General features: G+C 47.9%; 1 protein-coding gene across 1 annotated transcript; it reads left to right on the top strand.

Annotated features, from left to right (window-relative positions):
- On the top strand, window positions 1-27,868 carry SLC5A11 (solute carrier family 5 member 11). The gene is made up of 15 exons (XM_034988030.1): window positions 1-373; window positions 2,381-2,452; window positions 3,649-3,753; window positions 4,957-5,016; window positions 5,688-5,792; window positions 6,973-7,078; window positions 9,598-9,678; window positions 11,612-11,817; window positions 16,836-16,971; window positions 22,226-22,333; window positions 22,686-22,836; window positions 24,551-24,719; window positions 25,090-25,305; window positions 25,946-26,114; window positions 27,248-27,868. The coding sequence occupies exons 1-15, from the start codon at window positions 194-196 to the stop codon at window positions 27,448-27,450; spliced, it is 2,067 nt and encodes a 688-aa protein (XP_034843921.1). The 5' UTR covers window positions 1-193; the 3' UTR covers window positions 27,451-27,868.

The following is a 27,868-nucleotide window of genomic DNA, read 5'->3' as shown; positions in this document are numbered from 1 at the left end:
GATTGAATGTGACTTCACTGTATTTGCTGAATGAATGAGTGAACGGATGGACGGACAGATGGGTGGGTGGCTCTGCCTTCCCGGGGGACATGTCCCTACCACACATCCTCCTCCCTTGCTGTCCTCTGGTTTGGGTGCTCCGAGGAGGCAGTCCCTGAGAGGATGAGAAAAGCTCCTCTGGTTCTGGCATCTGATGCACATTTGTACTTCCCGCAGGAGTGAACGTTTGCTCAGGACCATGGAGAGCAGCTCCAGCAGCCCTCCGCCCACCCAGTCAGATCCCCTGGAGGCTTTTCCCCAGAGGAACCTGGAGCCAGGTGACATCGCCGTGCTGGTTCTGTACTTCCTCTTTGTCCTGGCTGTGGGACTATGGGTAAGCCAGGCCAGGGAAGGCAGGGGAAGAAACTCGCCCAAGGTCATCAAGTAATCTGAACTTGACACTGTAAAAACGGACCGAGTGTGGATCATAAATCAGGTGCTGTCTTAGGTGCTTGCAAATTTGTGTTACCCCATGTACTTTGCACAGATGTCTACGAGGAAGACACTACTACTGTACTCATTTTATAGGCAAGGAAACTGAGGCTCAAAAATGTAAGCTCCTAGGGGTGCCTGGGTGGCTCAGTCATTAAGTGTCTGCCTTCAGCTCAGGTCATGATCCCAGGGTCCTGGGATTGAGCCCCACATCGGGCTCCCTGCTCTGCGGAGAGCCTGCTTCTTCCTCTCCCACTCCCCCTGCTTGTGTTCCCTCTCTCGCTGTGTCTCTGTCAAGTAAACAAATAGAATCTTTAAAAAAAAATGTAAGCTCCTTGTATGTTAGTTAACAGAGCTGGAATTAGAAGCCATATTTCCTTCACTTTGAAGGTCATGTTCTCTCTTCTTTTTTAAAGGAAGGTTTGTTTTTGTTCTGTTTTGCTTTGTTTTTTAAAGGCAATACAGCCTCATGGTTCAAAAATAAAAGCAACTTAAAGTGACATACAGTGAAAAGTCTCACTACTACACTTCCCTTCACAGGTAACTACTGTTGTTAACTTGTTCGCACGTTAGTTTGAGTTTCCTTATGGAAATCCAAGCAAATATTATTGTGTGTATTTACCTTTTTCTTAAATGGGAAATTGCTTATTATACACATTTTTTAAAAAGATTTTATTTATCTGACAGAGAGAGACACAGCGAGAGAGGGAACACAAACGGAGAGAGGGAAAGGGAGAAAACAGGCCTCCTGCAGAGCAGGGAGCCTGATGTGGGGCTTGATCCCAGGACCCTGGGATCATGACCCGCGCCGAAGGCAGATGTTTAACGACTGAGCCACCCAGGTGCCCTACATGTTGTTTTTTCACCTTGCTATTTTTCACCTATCATAGTCTCTTGGCTATTTTTTCATATCAGTACATAGATGCTTCCTCGCCTTCTTAAAAGTTGCACTGGATTCCATGAGATGATCGTACTGTGATTTATTTAGCCTGTCTTCTTCTGAGGGTCATTTGGATTGCTTCCTATCTTACTGTCACAAACTATGTTGCAGTCAACAAATCAACAAATCTTACACACTCATTATTTTGGATGTGTGCAACTATAATGTAGGATAAATTCCTACAACGTATGAGGTTGTCAGACTGAAGGATGTAGGAGTCTGTAATCATTGAGACCTGGGTCTGAATTCCCCATGTTTCCGCTATCTAGAAATACGGCACAAGATAAGTAACTTTGCTTCCAAGCCTCAGGGTCTTCATCTGTTAGACTGTGGTCTAATGACACGAACTTCATAGAAGTTGGTAGGGATTAACATGAGATGAGCTCTAGAAGCTTAGCGTGATGTCTACCGGCTCTGTTGCTGTGATGCTACGCTGTGCTGATACTCAGGAAATGGTGCCCATCACGAGCTCTCCTACATGAGCCCTGGGGTGAAAACTCAAATACGTAGGTGAGCCGTAAGTATGCGAAGCAGGGAGTGGCAGGGGTTGTATTGACCCGAAGAATTTATGTCTCCTCTAAAGCATTCAAATTAAAATCCTCTTAAACCATGGGTTTAAAAAAAAAAAAAAAAAAAAAACCTGGGGCGCCTGGGTGGCTCAGTTGGTTAAGCGACTGCCTTCGGCTCAGGTCATGATCCTGGAGTCCCGGGATCAAGTCCCGCATCGGGCTCCCTGCTCGGCGGGGAGTCTGCTTCTCCCTCTGACCCTCCCCCCTCTCATGTGCTCTCTGTCTCTCTCATTCTCTCTGTCTCAAATAAATAAATAAAATCTTAAAAAAAAAAAACAAAAAAAAAACCCTAAACTATATTTGATGTCCAAATCTGGCCTGCTGGACTCGCGGTTGGTAATCCATGGCTCAGGAGCTCTGGGATGCCTCTGATTGTTACCTGCCCTCTTCTTTGTTTCAGTCCACAGTGAAGACCAAGAGAGACACAGTGAAAGGCTACTTCCTAGCTGGAGGGGACATGGTGTGGTGGCCAGTAAGTGATCTTTGATTCAATTAAAGTCACTTCTCAAAGATTCTTCGAGGGCTGATGTTCTGTTTAGCCTTGAGTCTCGCAGGACTCTGGTTGTATGTAGTGTGAAAGTCACGGTCTAGAGAAGGCTTAGCTCCAATGCAAATGTTTGAACAAAAAGGATTCATCAGCGCACCCAAGGGAAAAATCTAGTTAGGCTGGTTTTAGGGATGGCTGAGGGCAAGGGTTCAAGTGATGTCACTAGGACCTGGTTTCCCTCCCCCCCATCCCTTCTTTCCTTCTTTCCTTCCTTCCATCTGTCCATATCAACTTCTCTTCTTCTGGATGGGCACTATTCCCAAACAGGGCCAACTTCATGGCAACAAGATGGCAGACACTGCTCCAGACTTTTCATCTTCTCAAGTTCAGTCCAGTATGGGAAGAGCACCTACCTCCATGGCAGTATCCCCAGAAAATATCTTATCTCTGATTGTGTCCCATGCCCACCTCTGTGCCAGTCTCTATCAATCCTCCTGATTACATAAAAGAAAAATTCACAGTTTGGTACTAATATATCTTTATCAACCTTCCATCACTGGCTAATCTCTATGTTTAGCCAAGAGAATGCAGTCCTCACTGATCGAAACTAGCTAGGATTTAGTAACAGAGATGGTGTCCCAGTTCCAGATTCCCAGGAGAGAAAATGTAATTGACCCAGCTTGGGCCAGGTGCCCAGGGCTGTCTGGTCCAATCAGTTGAGACCAGGGATTGGGATCATTGAACATAAGCTTGGCCACTTAGTGTTCTACCAGGAGGGTTATTTACATTGCTAAATTAGAAGCAGAACTGGAATAGAACACAGGCTTCCTGATTCTCATCATGAAGCACCTTCCACAATACCCGTCATCCTTTTCCCTGGGGATGCTGCATACAGTTGTTCATGTTGTGCACTGCACAACCCTATGGCACACAATTCACATTTTAGCCATCATAAATATACATGTTTATTATGCCAATTTCTGATGGTTGGAAGTAAGAGTCTTGGGGAAGAAGAATCTTTTTCTAATTTGAAAAAAAAGGTGCCAGATAGGCTAGGGATGGCCCTGCCTCCTCTACTTCTCCTTCTGTCTTGGTCCCTCTGGAGCATGGGAAGAACTGAGGGTGGGGAGAAGGTACCATAGACCATCCCTCCAAGATCTGACTTGTCCATCTCCTAACAGGTGGGCGCATCCTTGTTTGCCAGCAACGTGGGAAGTGGACATTTTGTTGGCCTGGCAGGGTCAGGTGCTGCTGCAGGCCTTTCTGTCACTGCTTATGAATTAAATGTAAGTATTTTACCAGGGTGGGTACAGCTCACCCTTTGCCTACTAGGTAGATCCTGGGGGACAGTGTGAATGCCCCGTACTTTCATTTATTTATTTTTGTTAAAGATTTTATTTATTTATTTTAGAGAGAGCGAGCGAGAGAGGGAGCATGAGTGGGGGGAGGGGCGGAGGGAGAGAATCCCAAGCAGTCTCCATTGCTGAGTGCAGAGCCCGAGGTGGGGCCAATTCCCTGACCCCGAGATCACGACCTGAGCTGAAACCAAGAATTGGACGCTCAACTCACCAGGCCACGCAGGCGTCCCTACCCTGTACTTTTTAAAAATAGAGTTGTACTTCACGAGAAAACAAACAAGCACCAAAGGCACCGCTGGTCTGCAAAAATCAGTTTGATCTGCAAGCTTCAGGCTTGTCTGGGTTTGCTTGATCCTGGGACCAGAAGGCTGGGACCCCAAAACACCAATGTGTGGGAGAAGAGGACTCAGAACCTCTCCCTTGTGGATGCAGAAGATAGAAGGACCCGAGGGATACCAGTCGGCCATCACAAAAATGTAGTTCTGTGGTTCAGTGGTTCTTGACCTTCCTGGCACCCCACAGATACCCCAGAGATAGGACACACTGTCTTGTGTAGCAGGGCTCGTGCAGGGTATGACTTTCACTGACCGGGCAGGCATGCACTCTTAGTAGTGTTTCGTCTTCACAGTGACTAACAGTTTTTTTTAAAAACAAGCTTAATTTTTTATTTATTTTTAAGTCATCTCCATGCCCAGCGTGGGGCTTGAACTCACTACCCCAAGCTCGAGAGTGACTCACTCCACCCACTGAGCCGGCCCCTTAGTGACTAACATTTTTAAAATGCTCATTCTGTGTCGTACTCTTAAGTACACTATGCATATTACTGTATGATGGGGTTCACTTAGGGAGCCCATCCTGGCTCAACGAGGGAGGGCCCACGCCTGGATGAAGGGGGACGACACAAGGTTTTAGGGGACATTGAATGAGGAGTCACAGGAAAGCTTCTATTTCCACGCTTCCCTCCTTCTTCCCCTTCTCCCATTATCAGTGTGGGAATATGATAGCCCGGGGAGGATGAGGTACTGAACCCAAGACGGAGCCAGGCCAGGTGACCTCCAGGTGCAGAGGGAAATCCAAATCAGCACCTCAGTGTAGGTGGGAGCTAAGTCCTGACTCTGTTTTCTCGGGCAGGGCCTGTTCTCTGTGTTGATGTTGGCCTGGATCTTCCTCCCCATCTACATAGCTGGGCAGGTGAGTCAGGGTGCTCTGGGATGGGGAGACCATTGGGGAGGGTCACCCTCGAGTTCCCTCCCTCCCACCTGAGGACATCTGTTAGCCAATCCCTGGGAGCTCCTTGCATGGTGAAGGATGCTGCACAGGTGAGACCGGGGAGCCCTGTCCTCAGCACCTCCCACCTCCTGACCCATGATGAAGATGGGCATAGGCTTTCAGATGTTTCAAATGTTTCAGAAACATTTTTTTCAATGCCTCACACAGTGATAGGTGGGTATATCCGCCTGCACAGAACCCCAGTTCCTCCACACCCCACTCCTCTGCCCCTGTTTCCTCCTTCCTTCTTCTTCTTTTTTTTTTTTTAAGATTTTATTTATTTGAGAGAAAGAGAGAGTGAGCACAAGCAGGGGGAAGGGCAGAAGGAGAAGCAGGGTCCCCTCTGAGCAGGGAGCCCGACTCAAGACTCGATCCCAGGACGCTGGGATCATGACCTGAGCCAAAGGCAGATGCTTAACAGACTGAGCCACCCCTCTGCCCCCATTTTCTCCTCCCTTCTTAAGTCTATGATTAAGAAGACCATCAGTGCTGCTGAGTTTGGAGAGGAAGGGGGAGGGGAGGGGAAGGGCCAGTGCCCTGAGGCCATTTGCCCCAAATCAGGTGGGTGGTGACAGCTCAGCTCTGGCCCCCAGGTCACCACGATGCCAGAATACCTAAGGAAACGCTTTGGTGGCAACAGGATCTCCGTCATCCTGGCTGTGCTCTACCTGTTCATTTACATCTTCACCAAGATCTCGGTAAGGCGGGGACACAGCCTGGCCACGTCCTTACAGCCTGGTGAGAAGATCGATTACAGCCATTGGTAGTGGGTCCTGCCCATGCGTTTCCTCCCCTTGGGCAGGCTTCAGGGAGCTTGGAGGATGGGAGGGGTGGGGGAAGAGGGTAAGCATGGGGAGAGGAAGTTGGGAGAAAAGGTGGAGGGAAGGACACCTCTTTCCATTCCTGCTTTGGCAACATGTCAGGATGGTGCAGGTCGCACAACAGGACTCTTTGAGAGCCCTGCCAGGCCTTGCTGGGGGGCTCTTCTCTTCCTCCTGGGATCAGGTAGTCATCAGGTATTCATCAGGTGTGCTGAGGCCCATAGGGCCTGCCCCACCCTGGCCTTTGGTTGGATGGGCAGATCTCCAGAAAGAGGCCAAGAGCAGATGCATTGCAGCCTCCAGGCACGTGTGCTCAGCTGGCCTGACTCACGCTGATGCTGTCTCCGCTTCCAGCTGGGGCTGGGGAGAGCTTGCCCCAAGTGGGGGGCGGGTGCAGAGAAATTCCATTCAATTCAAACAAAAATACTGGACTCTACACCAGCTGCAGGCTTGAAAGACAGACATTCGATGACAGCATCCTTTCAGAACTCTGCCTCTCAGTCTGGTGGGAAGCTATAGATGTGGGGAAGCTTTCACAGGGGAAGTTATGACCGAGGATGATTACCAGCTGGGGAGAGGGGGACTGGCATTCCAGATGGATGGACAGGGCTTGTTGGGGAAGCAGGGAATGTGAAGGGAGTGAAGGAAATGAGGCCAAGGGGCGAGCAGACTGTGAAGCCTGGCATGCAATTCTAATGTATTTATGTAGACGTTATCATGGGGGCCATTCAGGGGGGGCACTGAAGAATTTTAATGAGCAGGAGAAGGTTGTTTGATCATGACAGTATTTGATAAAGGTTGCAGTGTTGAGGGTGGAGGGTGGAAGACCAAGAGTAGAAGCAAGAAGACCACTGAGGAGGTTGTTGTATTAGCCCAGTGAATGGGTGTCAAATGTAACAGCCCACAGGGCTCCAGTTGGAGAACCTTGATCTGGGAAGAGGTGGTTGAAGAAAGGGCAGTAGAGAACTCTTCCGTGTTTGCCAGAATCCAAGCTTAGCGGAGCCTGTGCTGAAAATGTCCCTCCTTTCATTCATCCGTCAACTTCCTGTCTCCCCAGGTGGACATGTATGCAGGCGCCATCTTTATTCAGCAGTCTCTGCACCTCGATCTCTACCTGGCCATAGTTGGGCTGTTGGCCATCACGGCTCTGTACACTGTTGCAGGTGTGTCTGAACAAGGGGTGATGCTTGAGAGACTGTGGCCCCCCCCCCCAATCTTTTCCTGGCCCATCTTCTGATGTTCCCGTGTGTTAAAACCATTCATTTATTACACCTCACTCCACAACCCCAGACAAGGTGATTTCTCTTAGCCATTGTCCAAAGGAAGAGGGTTTCCCAATTAGAAGGAGGATTTAAAAATGTACCACAACTGCATCAAGCTATTTTCCATTTGTTTATTGAAGAACTATTTACTGAGAACTATCAGTGCATGTTTATTCACATGCACCCTGTAAAGCTAGGTGGTAAGCAGCTCTAATTCTGAGCCTGAGGTCGGGCAGCCTCCTCTTTCCCCATTAGAGCTGCATTGTAGGAGAGAGACTGGCCTATAGTAGGGCCCGGACAAGTATCTGGTTTGGAACATTTGCCTTTTTATCTTCATTCTGCTCCAGCTTCACCCTTGTCTGCCTCCTCTTGGTGTAATATAATCCATTCCGCAAATATATCTGCATATTACCTAGCATGTGCGAGACATCGTGCTAGGAATGGGGCAGAGCAGTAAACAAAACAGACAAAACCTTTACCCGAAAGGACTTTATATTTTAATGGGGAGACAGACAACGAACAAGGAAATGAAGATATTTCTTGGTATATCATGGTATATCAGGATATATTAGTATAATCTGATAAGTGCTCTGAATGAAGTTTAAGCAGGGCAAGACAGGGAGTGATGGGATAAGGAGGTTTTTTTTTTTTTCACATAGAATGTTCAGGGAAGGCCTTTCTAAGGTGATGTTCGAACCACATTTTAATGATACGAAGGAAGCTCTAAGGAGAAGTGCAGGGGAAGGGAATTCCAGGCAGAGGGTACATGTAAAGACTCTTAGGATGAGAACATGCTGGTTTGGGAAACAAAAGGGCGGTCACTGTGGCTGATGCTGAGCGAGCAAATGGTGGTTCAGGCCGCGTCCCGCTCAGCTCCGGGGGCCGTTCCCACAAGCCAGAGAGGGATGCAAGGCCAGGCACTGTGGGTAGAGCAGCCCTAATGAGGGAGAAAGACCAGCCGCCAGAGCCTCGCAGGAGACAAAATGCACCTGGATTTTGTTCTAAGTGCCGTGGATCTCCACTGGAGGCTCTAAGCGGAAAAGTGACTAAATCAAACATATGCAAAGATCCCCCGAAGGATCTCAGGGGGGCGTCAGCACTCACGGAGGCCCTGTGCCTGGAGCCCAGGGAAAGAGAAGGGCGAGCGGCAATAGCCGGTTTATCTTTGTGTTTCCTTGTTTGGGGGTCTCTGTCCCCATGACACTGATCTCTCTGAGGACCGGGGACATGCTGTTTTGTTTGTTTCTCTTTCCCTACCATGTAGAGCTGGGCAGGGCGCTCACCAGAGATTTGGTGAACAATTGAATAAAACACTGAACCCAGTGTCGGGTGCATGATAAATGCTCACACTCGTCAGTGTGGAGATGATGCTGGCTTTTAGTGGGCAGGACCTCGCCGCGCTCAGGCCGGCTAATTGCAGCAGAGGGCTGGGGCCAGAACGGACCCCGGGCCTCTTTCCGCGTTTGTGACGGGGCCCTGTTCCCGCTGGCAAGGAGGGAGAATCAGAGTAGAACACCACAGCTCTGTGCACGGTTTTGGTTTTTTTTTAAGATTTTATTTACTTATTGTTAGAGAGAGAGCATAAGGCAGGGAGAGTAGCAGGCAGATGGAGCAGGGAGCCTGATGCAGGACTCGATCCCAGGACCCTGGAATCATGACCTGAGCCGAAGGCAGTGGCTTAACCGACTGAACCACCCAGGCGTCCCTCTGTGCACGTTTTTTATTGCACACCGACTTTGCCCGCTAGTAAACGTGCTCATATCAGAGAAGCATCTCTTTCCCCTTTGGGAAGAAGGAAGAGGGAGGTGTAGTACAGAGAAGAGACTGGAAAGATTGCCCTGTCCAGGTGCCGGCAGACTTGCTGCCATTAATTATATGGCCATGATCAGATCTCACCGGGCTCCATCAAGAACAGGAGGTTGATGACATCTGGAACGGCTGCCTGGGGCAAGGTGGCCTCACTCGGGCGACTAGTGGTTGGCATGGGCTCTCAGCTGGGCTTCCCCCCACCCCGTGTGAACCATCACCCTCCGGAAGGCGAGCATGGGCTTCTTAAAGAAGCACGGTGGTCTCAGGACAACACGAGAGCAAGAGCAGAAGCTTCTGGGCCCTTGAGGCTTAGGCTTCGAGCTGCATAGTATCACTCCCACCATGTTCTGCTGGTCAAAGCAAGCCATCTGGCCAAGCTCCTCGTTAAGAGGTAGAGAAATCAGCTTCACCTCAACATGGAAGGAGAGCAAAACCACAGTGCAAAATGTGCATGCACTCAGGAAGGCGATACCGTGGCCATCTTTGCAAACAACACTAAGAAATCTCAGGCAGGGCTTGAACTTGCAGGTTCTGTCTGCTCCCCAGGGTAACTCCTCTCCACCATGGTACCCGACCCTCACCTCGGTGCTTATCCCCACTCCCACCCCCAGGTGGCCTGGCCGCTGTGATCTACACGGATGCCCTGCAGACCCTGATCATGCTTATAGGAGCGCTCATCCTGATGGGCTACAGTAAGTGGGGCCCCAGGGTCACTTGGGTGGATGACAACCCCTCTCTCAGGGACATCTGCTTTCGTCACTGTGATCAGCAAGCCCAGGGTCAAAAGCATACCACGGGGGCATTCCAGTCACGGGTGATTTGCTTGAGACATGGTTCTTTTAGCTGGAAGAGAACTGGGCTTATGGAAACTTATTGTTTTGTTTTGTGTTTTTTTAAGATTTATTTATTTTAGAGGAAGGGGGAGGGGAGGGCAGAAGAAGAGAGAATCTCCAGCAGACCCCCTGCTGAGTGAGAAGCCCCATGTGGGGCTCCATCCCACGACCCCAAGATCATGACCTGAGCTGAAATCAAGAGTCAGCCTCTTAAGCCACTGAGCCACCCAGGTGCCCCTGAGTGGTATATACTTCTCTATCATTTTACTTTGAACCTATCTATGTCTTTATAAACATAGATATGTGTTTATACATATATATGTATATATTTCCTATTCTTTATATTTTAAGTGGGTTTCTTGTCGACATCATATAGTTGGGTCTTACTGTTTTATCCAATCTGACGATTTCTATCTTGTCATTTGCATCTATGGGTCAATTATATTTATGTACTGATTGATAGGGATGATTAAAACCTACCATCCTGTCAGCTGTTGTCCATTTGTTCCAGATGTCCTCTGGTTCCATTTTTCTTCTTTTAAAAATTATTTTGGTGGGGCGCCTGGGTGGCTCAGTTGGTTAAGCGTCTGCCTTCGGCTCAGGTCATGATCCCAGGGTCCTGGGATCAAGCCCCGCATCGGGCTCACTGCTCAGCGGGAAGCCTGCTTCTCCCTCTCCCACTCCCCCTGCTTGTGTTCCCTCTCTCGCTGTCTCTCTCTGTCAAATAAATAAATAAAATCTTTAAAAAAAATAAATAAATAAAAATTATTTTGGTGTTGGCCCTAAAGTTTACAATGTTCATCTCAGTCTTCCTTCTAATATTATCCTACTGCTTCATGTATCCTTTAAGAAGCTTACAATATTACACTCCCAGATGCTCCCTCCCGTCTTCTGTGTTATCGTTATCATACATTTACACATGCCCTAAACCCCGATGCCCTGCTACAAGTTTTGCTTTAGACAGTAGATTATCTTTTAGAGTGATTAAAAAGAAGAAAAAAAGCCTTTTGGGGCATCTGGCTGGCTCAGTTGGAAGAGCATTCGACTCTTGATCTTGGGGTTGTGAGTTCAAGCCCCACATTGGGTGTAGACATTACTTTAAAAAAATCGTAAGGGCTGCTTGGGTGGCTCAGTCGGTTAAGTGTCTGCCGTTTGCTCAGGTTGTGATCCCAGGGTCCTGGGATCGAGCCCCGCATCAGGCTCCCCCCGCATCGGGCTCCTTGCTCAGTGGGGAGTCTGCTTCTCCCTCTCCCTCTGCCTGCCACTCCCCCTGCTTGTGCGCTCTCTCACTCTCTCTCTCTCTCTGTGTCAGATAAATAAAAATCTTTAAAAAAGAGAACAGAAACCAAATTGTTATTACGGGGGAGCCTGGCTGGCTCAGTTGGTGGAGTGTGTGACACTTGATCTCAGGGTTGTGAGTTCGAGCCCCATGTTGCTCATAGAGAGTACTTAAAAATAAATGAATAGTTATTAGACCTGCTGCTCGGTCTTACTGTTTAATGGAGCAAATAATTACTAAGCCACAGTTTTTGTGTTTTGATGATTGCCATCACTATATCTGTTTTCCTTTATAATCCTATGTATTTTGTATTATGCATTGGTTATTAATATTCTGAGGAGCAATATATAATCACCACCAAAGGCATAAAAACAAGGCCGAGAACCTTTAAGGTGACTAACTTTCTTTGTTAGCGCTGCTCGAAGTAGGATGTCACCCATCCAGCCATCCCCTGACCACTCGCCATGGATTGCTCTGAGTTTCTGGCAAATTTGGGTTTCCTCTGCGTCTTAGGTTTTGCTGCAGTTGGTGGGATGGAAGGCCTGAAGGAGAAGTACTTCTTGGCCGTGGCGAGCAACCGGAGTGAGAACAATAGTTGCGGGCTGCCTCGAGAAGATGCCTTCCATATTTTCCGAGACCCCCTGACATCTGATCTCCCGTGGCCCGGGATCCTACTTGGAATGTCCATTCCATCCCTCTGGTACTGGTGCACGGATCAGGTACAGGGCACCTGATGAGGGAGCGCCCTCCAGGACGCTTCTTTGCTTGGGGGGCTGGAGGCTGGGCTGGTTTCCTCCATCTCTTCTCTTGTTTGCTTCCGCCCCTCCCCCGCAAGCTCGACGACTCCTTCTTTCCTACTGCTCTACATTATTTTACTTCTTGAGCTTGCTCATGTAATGGCAAATCCAGGGCTACTAATATTTGCAAAGGGGAACTGTTTTTTGTTTGTTTTTAAAGATTTACTTAATTATTTTGAGAGAGCGAGCGAGCAGGGGGAGGGGCAGAGGGAGACAATCTCAAGCAGACTCTGCTCAGCGCAGAGCCCGATGCCGGGCTTGATTTCACGACCCTGAGATCATGACCTGAGCAGAAGGCAGACGCTTAACGACTGAGCCATCCAGGTGCCTGAGATGATACATTTTAAATGGAGTTTAAAATTGATATCGGGTATCATTTATCAACAAATACTCACTGGGTGCCCTCTAGTACTAGACACTTGGAAATCATGAGTACACACATCAGACAGGGCTCTCTTCTCTCCTGGAGCTCACCTTCTTCTAGTGGGGGGGTAGACAGACAATAAGTAAATTATGTGGAATATTTAAAAATGATAAATGCAATTTTTTTTTAAAGCAGGGTAGGGAAAGAGGGGTTAAGAAGGTGGGAATGCAGTTTATTTATTTTTTAAAAAGATTTTATTTATTCATTTGAGAGAGAGAGCACGAGCAGGGGGAGAGGCAAAGGGAGAGGGAGAAGCAGGCTCCCCGCTGAGCAGGGAGCCAGACGCAGGGCTTGATCCCAGGACCCTGGGACCATGACCTGAGCCAAAGGCAGACACTTAACCAATGGAACCACACAGGTGCCCCAGGGCTGATGGAAGTTTAAAGTAACCATCACGGAGTAGGGCAACTGAATTTATGCAGGTGGCCATGCCAAGAACAGAGCCCAGTTCCCCCCATGGGCCAGAGTTCCTCTACACCCGGGCAGTGGCGAGGTGCCACTTAAGACGAGACCATCCTTGGCAAATCTCCTCCCCCATCCCAAGCAAATCTCAGGTAGGAGAGACTTTGGGACACAGTACAAGATCTAGGCTAATAGCATGGGCTTGAAACGTCACAGGCCTGGAATCAAGTTCTGGGGGCACTGGAATACTAACATCTTGTTTCCTTGTTTCCTTACTAACAGTGTGGTTACTAATGGTTACAGAAGAGGGAAGCATGAGGAATTTGGCCATAATCCTTTGGTCACAGGGACAGTTAATAAACCATTAAAAACACTTATATATATATTTTAAAGATTATTTATTTATTTATTTGACAGAGAGAGACACAGCGAGAGCAGGAACACAAGCAGGGGGAGTGGGGGAGGGAGAAGCAAGCCTCCTGCTGAGCAGGGAGCCCGATGCAGGACTCGATCCCAGGACCCCGGGACCATGACCCGAGCCGAAGGCAGACGCCCAACGACTGAGCCACCCAGGTGCCCAAAAACATTTACATTTTTGCGATGGTTTATGTTAGTGCTCTTGACACAGCTCACCACCAGCTGATACTTCTGAATTTGTACAAATATTTCCTTGAGGGCGCCTGGGTGGCTCAGTTGGTTGGGCGACTGCCTTCAGCTCAGGTCATGATCCCGGAGTCCCTGGATCGAGTCCCGCATCGGGCTCCCTGCTCGGCGGGGAGTCTGCTTCTCCCTCTGCCCCTCCCCCCTCTCATGTGCTCTCTCTCATTCTCTCTCTCTGAAATAAATAAATAAAATCTTTAAAAAAGAAAAAACAAACAAATATTTCCTTGAGATGCCTCAAGCCCTTCGTAGCTGGAATTCCAGCATGCACCCTGTGAAACCCACCTCCAACCCACCCGCATTGTTCAGGAGCCTGGGGACTTAGTCACAGAGGACTCAGTCTCCTTCCAAACGCCAGGCAGGGCAAGAGGGCCTAGAAACCCACGCCCTCTTGATCACACGGTGTAGCCGCTGACCTGGGTTCTGCGGAGTCCCGAGACTGCATTGCTTCATTGTGCTGGTCCTGCCCTAGGGAACGTAGAGCTTTGCCAGCCCTATATCTAGGCTAATTTTAAGATTTTATTATTTATTAGAGGGAGAGAGAGAGCGTGTGCAGGGGGAGATGCAGCAGGAGAGGTTGAGAGAATCTCAAGCAGACTCTGCGCTCACCACGGAGCTCCACACGGGGCTCGATCTCACAACCCTGAGATCATGACCTGAGCCGAAGTCAAGAGCTGGAGGCTCAACTGACAGAGCCACCCAGGTTCCCTTAGGCTAATTTTAGAGCAGGAGAAAGGCACAACTAAGCATTTGTGATTCGCTGACAGAGAATATTCCAGATCTTCCTGGGTCGAGACTGAAAAGATAAGTAACAGCGGACAATCGTAATGGCACTTAAACGTTTACTACTGCTGTGCTGTGGCCAGTCCCTGGTCTAACCATTCTACATGAATTAATTCCTTTTCATACCATCCCTCTGAACTGTGGTTCCATTACTTGGGCCTGGGGGTTATCCTACAGGGGGATCCCCTTCCCCCCAGGCTTGTGGGTTTTCAAGGAACACAGATCTTTTCAGACATACTCAGCTGCTTCTTAAATTGATGTTTGTATTCTCCACTTCATGGGAATAAAAGCCAGAATTCTTTTTGGTCACAGTTTTGGATCTCTAGTAGAAAGGGCTTTGTTTTCCAAAGCTATAAATGCTCTCCTCTCAGCTTCCAGAGGGATGGGCTAGGATTAAAGCCTGGGTGCCTCTTTGGGCACCTTACTGAAGCAACCAGACGTATTCTATAGACCCTGATATCCTCACATTTTACTACCACATTCTAAAGTGTTCTAGAAGGCCGCCTGGGTGGCTTAGTAGGTTAAGCGTCTGCCTTCGGCTCGGGTCATGATCCCATGATCCCTACATTGGGATCCCTGCTCGGCTGAAAGCCTGCTTCTCCCTCTCTCTCTGCTGCTCTCCCTGCTTGTGCTCTCTCTCTGTCAAGTAAATAAATAAAATCTTTAAAAAATTTTTTTAAAAAAGTAAAGTGTTCTAGAAAACCTCAGTAGGTATATATCTGGAGTTCTAAAAAATAACATAATAGTTAAATCAAATTCTATAAATTTTTTTAAAGATTTACTTATTGATTTGAGAGGGAGAGAGAGAGAGAGAGAGCATGAGGTGGGGAGGGGCAGAGGGAGAGGGAGAGAGAGAAACTCAAGCAGACTCTGCACTGAGCAGGGAGCCCAATGCAGCGCTCGATCTCACAACCCTGAGATCACGATCTGAGCCGAAACCAAGAGTCAGATGCTCAACTGACTGCGCCACCCAGGCGCCCCCATTAAACCAACCTCTAAACAAGGATGGCTAACTTCCCAGCTCTGGATTGAGGGCCTCCATGCTCTCCACTTTTCCTCACATAAGCCAATCCTGCATTTTAGAGCCTTTCACTTTATGGCATCCAAACAAATATAATTTATGCCTGTCAGGGTACACTTGGTTGCAAGTGACCAAAAAAAAAAAAAAAAAAAAATCAAACTCAAACTACTTCAGAGAAAGGATGGGGGATGTATTAGCTCATGGAATACAAACAGGAAGTTGAATGAGCCTTCAGAAATTACTGGAACATATTCTGGTTTCCCTCTCCATCATCCATCTTTTTTTTTTTAAGATTTTATTTATTCATTTGAGACAGACAGAATGAGAGAGAGCACATGGGAGGGGGGAGGGCCAGAGGGAGAAGCAGACTCCCTGCCGAGCAGGGAGCCCGATGCGGGACTCGATCCCGGGACTCCAGGATCATGACCTGAGCCGAAGGCAGTCGCTTAACCAACTGAGCCACCCAGGCGCCCTCTCCATCATCCATCTTTATCGCCTATAACTGTTGCCTCCCACTGTAGACCAACAGGAAAGAAGCTGGGAACTCCCTAAGTCCCAGTCCAAAAATGCTGTAGAAGGGTCTAGCATGGGTCAGGTGCCTACCCCTGGATTAGGCAGCTGTGCCCAAGATGAGAGTGTAGCCATGTAGACAGGGCGTGGGTTTCAAAAGAAGGAGCAGGACACTCTGGGAAGACTACTCCATTAATGCCCACTGTCACAAAAACTGGGAAGAATCTCAACTTTGTCCTGCTCGTCACAGCAGTGGTAATGATGTGACATTTCATTCCCTTTGTCCATAGTTCACTGAACCGGCTTGTAAAGGCTCTGGTAACTCAACAAGGCCTCTGTAGCTTCTGCAGATGCTTCAAGACTCAAAGCCGAAAAAAATAGGAGAGAAAGTTCTGGGCTCATGTCGATTCGATCTGAAGGCTGGAGGAGGATTTTGGGGGACCACTCTCCTACTCAGAAAACACTCTGGAACAAGTTATTCCTTTTGAGTAGATAAGGTTTTTTGTTTTTTTAAAATTATGTGATATACATTTTTAAAGATTTTATTTGAGAGAGCATGAGTGAGGGGAGGGGCAGAGAAAGAGGGAAAAGCAGACTCCCCACTGAGCAGGGAGCCTGATGTGGGGCTCGATCCCAGGACTCTGGGATCATGATCTGAGCTGAGGGCAGATGCTCAAACAACTGAGCCACCCAGACACCCCAAAATAACTTGAATTTTAAAGAATCTTTCCCAATATGATGGTGGAGGTGCAGCCAGTGGTCTAAGCTCCTCTCATAGTTGGCAATTCTAATGGAGGCTGTAGGTTCTTTCCTTTGCCTCTTCTAGGAAGAAGTTTTGTGGGAAGTTGTAACTGGCCCACCTTGGATTCATACTTTTCCTCAACTGATCATGGTAGCCAGAGAAGTGGAGAAACTCCATGTAGAAATCGAACTGGCCAGGTCCAGCCCCAGGATAAAGGAGTAGGGAGGGGATGGAATGGGGTTCTTAGCTTCCTCAACTGGACCACAGGGATTGGGAATAGGAAAGTGATGTTTCCTCAAAAAGAAGCTAGACAAACCAAGATCCCAAGTCTGCGATGCCTACCAAGAAGCTTTGCACACTTAGCCACTTCAGCCTCCAACCACCCCACTGTTTTCCAGGTGATCGTTCAGCGGTCTCTGGCTGCCAAGAACCTGTCCCATGCCAAAGGAGGCTCTCTGATGGCTGCCTACCTGAAGGTGCTGCCTCTTTTCATGATGGTGTTCCCTGGAATGGTCAGTCGTGTCCTCTTCCCAGGTGAGAAGACAGTGGGGAGAAGAGATCGTCTGTCTTTGAGTTGCAGACCCTGTGAAGTGTTCTAAACATGTGACTGCCATCAGAGATTGGGACTGGAGGTCCCTGCAGAGTGATTTGGCTGAGGCATCTCTATCCAGACATCTGACTCTCTCCTGTTTCCTAACAGGGCTTCAACAGGAGTGTCTAGTAGATGTCCCAGGCCAGTAGAGGGGAGACCCATTTGGGGCCTTGCCTCAAATGAATTTTTTTTTGAACCCACAAACTACAGGCTAAGATCTTGTGGTTCCAGATGTCAGTTTCTTAAAGACTAATGTGAGAGTGCCTGTTGTGCTTTTTAGTATTTCAGCTCAATGGTTTGGTTAGTTTGGCCCAGTGGAACCCCTTTGGGGTACATAACAAAAACCAGGGATGTCAAAGCCTCTAGATTATTTGCCTTAGATTTTTTTTTTAATGTGGTAAAGTGATGAGATTTGCACTGTGTGGATAAACAGGACTGGGGGGAGGGTGTTATTGGGAGTCATCATGATGTCAGGAACTGCTGATCTGTAGGGAAGAAAGCTCCTTTATTCCGAATCACTGAGCTTTCCTCCCGTACCCACGAAGGCTGTTATTAACTCAAAGGGGAGGGTAAGATAGAGTGCTCCCTCCCCTGCGTTTTATCCTACACAATGTCATGCACAGGTAAAGAAAGGGTAGGATGGCCTAGAAGTTTTGTCGAAATAATTTAGGACAATAAGCCTTAGGAGCAAAAAGCTGGGGAAGGAAGGGGGCGGGGGGAGAGGGGGGAGAGCTCTCCATGGTGCTAGACTCTGGGCTTCCCGCTCCTCCAGCACAGAGGGCATGAAGAACCCAGAGTCACTGGTCCTGGTTCCAGGGAAGGTGCACAAGACTTGGGAAAAGCCAGGTCAGAGTAAGAACTGGGATTTGGGATTTGTGGTGACTTGATGGAAAATACACAGCTTTTGGGTAAGGCTTGACATATGAACAAAGAACGTAGCTTTAAACAACCTACATTCATCATGCTAAGAGTCTTACAGAGAGTGTGGTCTTTCTGAATATGGACTCTGATTTGAATGTTGCAGCCAGAATCCTGGCTCTGCCACTTCCTAGCGGTGTGACCTTGGAAAGCCACTTGCCTCTGTTCCCTCACTCATAAAATGGGGATAATCCTTCATGAGGCTTAAAGCAGTTCTCGGCACGAGGTAAGCACTATAGAAGTGTTTACTCTTATTTTATGTATTATCTCATTTATTCCTCAAAACAACCTTATAAGGTAGGTACTGTTAGGGCTCTTTTCATTTACAGATGAAGAAACTGAAGTTCATCCACTCATTTATTCTTCCATGTGTCCATCAAAGATTCTGAGAGCCAATGATCTGCCAGGCCTTATTCTGGGAGACCCTGGGGATCCATAAGTGAACAAGACAAACAGTATCCCTGCCGTTGGTGGGGCTCACATTCTAGTGGTGGAGGAGACACAGAAAGATAAGGAAATAAGTAAATGAGACATTCATTGATTATGTTGAGAGCTGTGAGCCATTGATTGTGTTGAGAGCTGGGTGGGGGGATGGGGTAACTGGGTGATGGGCATTAAAGAGGGCACATGATATGATGAGCACTGGGTGTTACACTGAACTGATGAATCACTGAACATTATATCAAAAACCAATGATGTATTATACCTTGGCTAATTGAATTTAAATTAAAAAAAAAAAAAAGAAATGCAAACTTTTGGGCCTTGTCCAAGACCTGCTGAATCAGAATCTCTTGAGGTTGAGGCCCAGCAATTTAATAAGCTCCCCAAAAGATTGAGAAGCCCTTGCCTAAAGTGCCAGGCTCCAGGTCAAGCCACTCTACCTTCCTGTTTCCATATCTCCCTCTATGTCTGCTCTGCCAGTTCCCCCTGAATCTTCAGTTGGGTCCACAAACCACCCAAAAGGATGCTCTAATACTGAGCTATAATGAGCCTGGACAACACCTTCTTCCACTTATCCATCTGATAAATGGTACACACTTTGAAAGGAACCATAGTGGAAATTAAGAGAGAAGCAAAACCACCCTCAAAAACAGTAAAACACAAGTCTAGAAATGTACCCGTTTATAAACCCAATCATCCCCACCTGAGCTCTGGAATACATTAAGGGTATGAGACCTATCCATGATATTTACTAGCTGTTTGATTTGGGGAAGCCTTTTCACCTTTCTGGGCCTCAAATTTACTTGTCCTTACAATAGGTGTAATAACCACATCTTCCCCATGGAGTTGTGAAGAATACAGTGAGAATTGTATTGAATTGAATGTTAACATTTGGAAATAGGAGATTTTGTGTTGTTTGGATCTGACCTTGCCAGAAGCATCCTTTTTTTTTTTATTTTAAGATTTTATTTATTTATTTGACAGAGAGAGACACAGAGAGAGAGGGAACACAAACAGGGGGAGTGGGAGGGGGAGAAGCAGGCTTCCCGTGCAGCAGGGAGCCCAATGTGGGGCTCGATCCCAGGACCCTGGGACCATGACCTGAGCCAAAGGCAGACACTTAATGACTGAGCCACCCAGCACCCCCAGAAGCATCCTTTATGTCAACTATCAGAGGGCCTGATAAGAGAACCCACACCATATATGAAATGGTTGATTAATTAGCCCAAGACAGGTAGGTGGTTGTTACCCAATGGTGTGTTAATGATCCATAAGGCTGTTGGTTTCAGTTGTAGCTTAGCCAACTAATATCCTAGGATGATTATATTCTTTTTTTTTTTGAAGTAAGCTCCATGCCCAGCATGGAGCCCAATATGGGGCTTGAACTCATGACCTTGAGATCAAGACCTGAGCTGACATCAAGAGTTGGATGTTTAACCAACTGAGCCACCCAGGCTCTCCGGATGAAGCTGAACAGACAAGGACAACTGCCACAAACATGCTTTGTAAACTGTGTATGTCACGTTTCATGGTTGAAAAGTGCATGTCTGGAAGGCTAAACAACCTAAGGTTAACAACCAAAGGTTAAACTATGTAGTTAATTAAATATCCCAGGGAGAGTCTTGCTCCATCTCAGTGTACCTTGAAGAGAGGAGCTTTTGGGGGCGCCTGGGTGGCTCAGCTGGTTGGGCTACTGACTCCTGGTTTTAGGTCGTGGTCTCAGGGTCCTGGGCTCAAGCTCTTCCTCTTCCTTTCTCTCTAAAGTAAATAAATCTTTAGAAAGAGGGAGAGAGGAGCTTTTGGACAAAAAGAGGTAAAGTCCATATGATCTGAATGTGAATAAGATCTTTGCCTGACCTGGGAGGCTCCTTACAATATTCTGGGCATGGGAATGAAATTATTTCCTTATCTTCTTTTAAGACTTCTCAGAAGTATCATAAAAAGCCAAGAACTTTGACCTGTCAAAAGCATTTTTCTCAAGATGGTTTCTGCTCAGGACTTCTCTTCAAATATCACTTTTGGTCTACAGTCTTAATTTTGTCTAAGACTTGAACCAGAGCTTTGGGGGCATCTACTTCTGTTCTGTAGCAATTGTATTATTAATTGTGGCCACAACACCCATTGGTGGATGTTTGTGAGTCGAAGGGTCCCAGCCTTTGAGAAGACAATAATGTGTGGAGAAATTTTATGAAGATCAGTTTGCCCTTGGACTTCCCAGTGGATGAAAGGGCCTAGGGCTATATCCATTTCTTGGGTCTTATATTACATTAAAAAGAAAATGAAGATAGAACAATACTGCATTTTAAAATTGTGGTGTCCTTTAAGTGGTTATAGTTATTAAATTAGCAGTTTCAATGCAGGTAAAAATATAGAGACTAAGTGTACAACCTCACCTGGAGATACTGTCAAACATCTACACTTGGGGTCTCAGTTAAATGGTCATCATGACCTTGATAAAGCACTGGAACCAGGCAGAAAGTTGGCATGAGCGGTGGAGGGCTTCATGTTCACTTGTAAACTGAGGTTCGAGATGGGCGGACAGGAAGCCCATCACCCTTCAAAATGAGGACCAAGGACTGAAGACTTTGGATTGAGCAGAGGGGGCCCAGGAGGGATTTATGGGAGTTATTTCTCAGTCCACCTGGTGAAGGAGACTTGAGAGGTAGTAAGTGGCCCAGCTGGGGTGAGTGGTGTTGGGTAGGCATTGGGGCGTTGGTGAGGAGCACTGGTTAACTCAGATGTCAGGAGCTGAGGAAGTGAGAAGGTGACAAGAAAGGTATCCTTCAGACACAGGTGCCAAACCATTGAGACCAGAGTTCTGAAGGTCCCAGTGGCCAGGATTAAGTCTTGGATAGGGTGCCTGCCAGACTATTAAAGACAGAAAAGCATATACTCTCTTGGTCTTCCTTCTCTGAAAAATTGGATTTCGAGTCAGGAGACCTGGGTTTCAATTCTGCCTCTGGCATGACCTTGCTGGGTGTTTATACTCAGGTCTCTCGCCCTGATTCTTCATCTGTGAAACGGTGGAAGCAAGCACTGTGATAGCTAGCTCTGTCCCATAGAAATTTGTTGAGCACCTGCTCCGCCTCACGCTCTGGACTCCAAGCAGGAGTATGGACGTGTATGCTTGGGACGTGTTCATCATTATACTAGGAAGAGATGACAAACTGCAGATGCCATGAAGGCTGGGTGGCTTTACACCAGAAAATCAGAATGCTGTTCAGGAGAGCAAAGACCCGACACAGAAATGCAGGAAGAGGGGGGAGAGAGATTCAGCTAGCACAGTTGGGTTGTTAGGAGCCTAATATGAGAACAGCTCTTGAGGAGCTGGGGGAAAAGAGGGATTTGGAAAATATTCGCCCTGTGTGGGGCAATGGCATTCTCCTGTGCATCCCCTAAGGAACTGTAGGCAAGATATGAATTGCTTGTGTCCCCATTTTGGGGGCCCGGGGGAATGCAGCCTGATGGGGGATGCTGTGGAGAATGGCCGTTAGGTGTCTCAGTTTTATTTGGGTGACAGTAATAACAGCCGAAGTGCATTCAGTGCTTCCTACATATCAGTTTCCGGGCCAAGCACATTATGTCTGTCATCTCAGCCAACCCCCATGATAATCATACAAAGTAGACTTACATTACTGTCCCAGTTTTACAGATAGGGCAAGGTTAAGTAAGAAGGTCATGGTTTATAAAGTCTAGGCTCCTTTTTTATTTCACGGAGTTATACAGGTATAGACAGTCATCCTGTCTCCCGGCACGGGCCTGCGTCACCCCATGCTAGTGGCTCGGCCTGGGCTCACAGGGTCTGTCTGCTCACCCTGGGCCTTGTTTTATCCACAGATCAAGTGGCTTGTGCAGATCCAGAAACCTGCCTGAAGGTCTGTAGCAACCCCTCTGGCTGCTCCGACATCGCATATCCCAAACTGGTGCTGGAACTCCTGCCCACAGGTAATGTCCACTCGTCCCTAAATGGAGTCCCCATGGCGCTCCCGGAAGGGAAGACCTTGGCCGGGCCCTGATCTGAGGGAGGGACAGGATGGGAGGGCAGCAGGAGGGAATGCGCTCTGGGCTGAGGGACTGAGCCCTGGAGCCAGGGCCCTCAAATAAAACCCAGGTCCTGGCTATGCCCCTGCTCCAGCCCCCGTCCCTCCTCATGGCTCCCACCCGAGTTCTGCTTCCTCCCGGTGGCACCTACTGGGATCAGCTGGTGCTGTGGGCCTGGGGTAATGGGGTCATGAGTGGAGGCAGCAGCAGTTAGCAGGAAAAGCCTGAGGCCCATAGACCTCCCTTTTGCCCCCAGGGCTCCGTGGGCTCATGATGGCTGTGATGGTGGCGGCGCTCATGTCCTCCCTCACCTCCATCTTTAATAGTGCCAGCACCATCTTCACCATGGACCTCTGGAATTACATCCGGCCTCGGGCATCAGAGAAGGAGCTCATGATTGTAGGCAGGTAAGGTTGTACTGAGTGGGACTGGGGAAGGAGAGTGAAAAGTTTAGAAACCCAAGGAGGAGAAAGCTGAGCCCACCCAGAGGCAACCCGACCAGCCACTCATCCTGGAGGCTCAGCCTCCTCTGATGGCAAAGGTGAGGTTCCTTAAGACTCTGTATGAATAAATCACTCATTCAAGAGATGTTTGCTGAGCACCTACTATGTGCCAGGTGGCTGGGTGCAGAGCAGGGAAAAGCAAAGATTCAGTTTCTGCTTTCACAAAGCTAAAGAGAAGATAATTAAAGAGAGAGGATAATTAAAAAGAAATTACAACCCCAATGAGTGCTATGAGGAGGAGCCAGGAGATGTAGGGATTCAGAGGAGTCCCTAGCCTGGACTGGGTGAGACCTGAGGGATGAATAGGAGTTAGCCAGGTAAAAGGGAGGAAGGGGTTCTGGGGACTGGGCGGGGGTGGGGGGTGGGGAAGGTTTCCCTACTAAGGCTTCTGTAAGGTCCTGAAATCTAATGGGGGGAGAGGGGGAGGAAACGGAAGGGGCCAAAATGGATGGTATGCAAGTCTTATGTAAAATACATGCTAATAAGCATCTTGGGGCCCCGAGGGCTATCTTAGCTTTAGGTTAGGGAAAGAGTTCTTAGGTCTGACACTGAGAACATAACTCATAAAAGAAAAAAGAAAAAAAAAAGCTTCATCAAAAGCTAAAACTTTTTCATTTCAAAAGACACCATTAAGGAAATGAGAAGACAAGCCACAGATAAGGAGAAACTATTTGCAAGTCGTGTAGCTGACAAAGGACTTTTGATCTAGAATGATTTGCAAAATGAGATCATAACCCTAGAAAATTGCAGGGAGATACCACAACGTGCTCACTAAAATGGCTATAATCAGAAAGACAGAGGGACGCCTGGGTGGCTCAGTCGGTTAAGCGTCTGCCTGCCACTCCCCCTGCTTGTGCTCTTTCTGTCTCTGACAAATAAGTAAAATCTTAAAAAAAAAAAAAAAAGAAAGAAAGAAAGACAGACAAGGAGATAGAGAAGTTGGAACTTTCTTAACACTGCAGGTGGGAATGTAAAATGGTTCAACTGTTCAAAACAGTTTGGCAGTTTTTAAAAAAAATTAAACATACAACTTATCATATGACTGAGCAGTTGCATTCCCAGAAATGAAAACATACGTCTACATAAAGATTGCATTCCCAGAAATACATAAAGACACAAACACAAATATTCACTTAGCAGCTTTTGTTTACAAGAGTGGAAAAATAGAAAAAACACAAGTGTCCACTGACCACTGCAGGATAAACAGTGGCATGTCATGGTAGATCCATTCAATGGGGTATTTTTCAACAATAAGAAGGAATGACATACTGTGATCATGCATGATGCATGGATGAACCTCAAAAGCATGCTACGTGAAGGAAACTGGCTGCCAAAGACCACATGCTGTTGAATCTTATTTCTGTGCAAAGTCCAGAAAAGGCAAACCCATAGAAACAGGAGCAAATAAGGAATAAATTGTAAATGGGCGCGAAGGAACTTGTTTGGAGTAATGGACTTGTAAAACTTGATTGCATTGCCCGGAGTTACGGGATTGTACTCTTAGAATGGGTGAATCTTGTGGTATGTAAATTCTACCTCAATAAAGCTGTAACAGAAAGAGCAGTAAGTGTTTATGGGGAAGACATGCTAACGAGGGGCTCTCTCCGCCTGGCACTAGGGCGTTTGTGTTGCTGCTGGTGCTGGTCTCCATCCTCTGGATCCCCGTGGTCCAGGCCAGCCAGGGAGGCCAGCTCTTCATTTACATCCAGTCCATCAGCTCCTACCTGCAGCCACCCGTGGCCGTGGTGTTCATCATGGGATGCTTCTGGAAATGGACCAATGAAAAGGTAGCTCATCACCCATGAGGATGTCTTAGTGACATGGGTGGCATTCCGGAGGATGAGTTCTGGGGACGGAGGTGTGGGGAGGGGGCCACCTGGCCTTTGAAGAGCAACCATGGGGGTTCTGTTTTGATGCATTGTGTCATGAAACAGGAAGCTAAATTCACAAGGAATGAGTAAATTATTCATGAATGATTAGTTATGTGTGAAAGATAAACAGATAAGTAGCTGCAGTCCTTTTCAAATTACTGACGCCTGCATCGACCGTCCCTAGAAAGGCGGGCTCTTGAAAATGGCTCATCGAGGTCTGCAGAGGCTCAAGCTGGCCGCCCCGTAACCCTGGACGTCTCTAAGATGGCCTTGCTCTGATTTGCAGGGGGCCTTCTCAGGTCTGATCTTGGGCCTTCTCCTAGGCTTGATTCGGCTGGTCCTGGACTTCATTTACCCGCAGCCTCGGTGTGACCAGCCAGATGACCGCCCCACCGTGGTGAAGGATGTCCATTACCTGTATTTCTCCATGATTCTGTCTGCAGTGACTCTGATCACGGTGTCCATCGTGAGCTGGTTCACAGAGTCGCCCTCCAAGGAGATGGTACCTCTGGGTTTGATACTATATAACCACTGAGATCCTTGGCTGCAAGCGACAGAAAACTGACCCAAACTGGCCTCAGCAAAGATGGTTTGATTGTTCAAGAAGCTGGGACATCCAGGGTTGGGCTTTAGGGACAGCTTGATTTGGGATGGAAGACCATCCGAATCCATCCTTCATTTCCACCCCAATTTTCAGGCCCTGTGTGGGGCTGGCAGTTTCCAGGGATTTTATCTTTTCTCATGCTCATCAAGCAAAAGCAGAAACATGTTTGTCCCAGCATTTCCAGCAGGGTTCCTGATTTCCATCGATGCAGTCAGCTCGACACATGTTTACCCATGAACCAGTTCAGTTTCTGTGGCTAGAGAAATGCATGTGCTGAATGGCTGATGGGGGGGGGTCCCCCCAAAAGCCCCAGGCTAGGGTTAAGCTCTGGGGGGCCAGAATGAAGGAGGGCGAGATCCCAACAGAATTAGGGCTGCTGAAGAAAGCCAGGGGAATCGTGGGGGAAATGTCCATTGATTCTGCAGAGGGCAGGGAGCTGGAGCTTGTTGGAGGTGCAGTGATGGGGGGCGTTCTCACATGTGAGGCTGAACATGGGTTCGAGCAGGGGACCCTAATCTGATCCATCTCTGCTCCTTAGGTAAGCCGCCTGACCTGGTTTACTCGTCATGACCCCATGGTCCAGAAGGATCAGGTACCACCAGCAACTCCCCAGACTCTTACCATCTCTCCAAATGGGACATCAGAGGCCAGCATCACCAACATCCAGTTGGAGATTGTTCAAGAAAACATAGCCAAACCCCACTGCTGTGAGTTGCCTCTCCTCGGTTACAGTAGAAGCCCAAGAAGCATTAGGTGTTTAAGGGGAGATTTTTCTACCAAATCACCAGCCAGAAGGAGGATGTCCTTGGAGTGTTAGCATCCCCTGACCCCCAGTATCTGTTCTAACTTTCAACAGATGCTCAGTGGGGAGCAATAACAGCAAACGCATGTTGAGTGCTTGCTAAAACATGGCTCACTCAATCCCCATGAAATCTCACCGGGTAGGCTGGAATGCTATTGGCTTTCTCTAAATTGCTGGTTTCAAACTGGCAGCTTGCAGACATACCGCGGTGTAGTCCACCTACCATTTTAATAAGAGGTGAGTTAACATTGAAAAATCAGGAGATTTCACATAAAATTCCAGATTTCCATCTCCTTTTGAAACGTGGGAAGATGTAACAACACTGGGCCCCCATGTCTGCATGACTCACGTTGTCTGGAGCTTGGAAAGCAGGCCCTTCAGACCTGGGCTGTGCCCTTCAGTGAGCCAAGGTCCCCACCTGCCCCTATTGCCCCATGACCCTGCGGCCGTGGGCTGTCATTTACCATCACACGTGGCCTTTTACATCTATCAGTATACATGTACCTGCACGTACAAACGTTCTGTGGCTATGTATCCATGTCAACCCAACGAGATAGATCCAGAAGACCATGTGTTTCAAGAAAAATGAGAGAATCCTTCCTGGTTCATATTTTGACGAGTTTAATAAGCAAGGTGGCTCCCCTTGACCACGTGCCTGGCTCTAAAGGCCGTGGAGCTTGCAGCCCCAGCTTCGAATGGGGAAATAGTTTCCCCACAAGAGTGCCCTTCTCTGCGTTGGGCCTCCTGGCAGGCAGTGTGATCGAGAGGAGGGAGACAGATTTGGCTTCTAAACCCACCCCTGCCACTGCTTACCCACCAAATGGCCTCACCCAAGTTAGTCAAGTGAGGCTCTGTCTCTTCATCTGAAAATGATAAGTCTGAAAATACCACTCTTCCGGATTAAGGTATTCATGAATACTTTCCAGAAAAGGTATGGAAAATAGTCACTGGGAACGGAACACAGCTGGTCGGCCCCTCTGCTCCCTTCTCTGGGAGACACAGCCCACATCCTTATGACCTTCCTTTGGGTTCTTCTAGGTGACACGACCCCAAAGCGGTCCAAAGTGATGCGAGCCATCTTGTGGCTCTGTGGAATGGAGAGCCTGGATAAGGAGCCCCCGAGCAAAGTGGAACCCGTCATAGTTTCCTTGGAAGAAAACCCCCTCGTGAAAACCCTTCTGGACATCAACCTCATCATCTGCGTTGGCTGTGCCATCTTTCTCTGGGGCTACTTTGCTTAACGTCCGGGGGTGAACCCAGGGGTCCAGTCTGTTGTCTGCGCCCTCTTTTTGTAATGAAAGGAAATAAATAATAAAGCTTCGTTTGTTTACTGTGAGGTTTCAAAGGAGTTCATGGGCCATTTTCAACGTGACACTTAGCTCTTTTCTTCTTAAAAGGGAATGGAGGGTAGAAGGTAGGGGAGAAAAGAAGTGTCAAAGCTGCCTCTTCTCAAAAGGCTATTCACTCTTCTTGTCTATTGTGCGACACCACGGGCGAAATTCAAACTGATAAACAAGTGAAGAGACCCGCCAGGCCTCCCAGCCTGGCAGCAGCCCCATCTCCAGGGCCGAGCACTAGCATTTGGACTTTGCCCGGCTCACGTTCAAAGCGCAAGGAATGGGACCTGCAGGCCACCGCTTGCCTCCACTCCTGCTGGCT

This window comes from Mirounga leonina, unplaced genomic scaffold (assembly GCF_011800145.1).
Source record: "Mirounga leonina isolate KUSES-001 unplaced genomic scaffold, KU_Mleo_1.0 Mir_448, whole genome shotgun sequence".
NCBI lineage: Eukaryota > Metazoa > Chordata > Mammalia > Carnivora > Phocidae > Mirounga > Mirounga leonina.
Note: the sequence above shows the minus strand (reverse complement) of the source record. Positions and strands in the feature narration are given on the sequence as shown.

Bases quoted from the DNA above. Each gene is read 5' to 3' on its own strand.
- SLC5A11 (XM_034988030.1), top strand. From the start codon at position 194: ATGCACATTTGTACTTCCCGCAGGAGTGAACGTTTGCTCAGGACCATG. The intron at 7,079-9,597 runs GTGTGTCTGAAC...TCCCACCCCCAG, and splicing joins GGCTCTGTACACTGTTGCAG to GTGGCCTGGCCGCTGTGATC. The intron at 9,679-11,611 runs GTAAGTGGGGCC...TCTGCGTCTTAG, and splicing joins GCTCATCCTGATGGGCTACA to GTTTTGCTGCAGTTGGTGGG.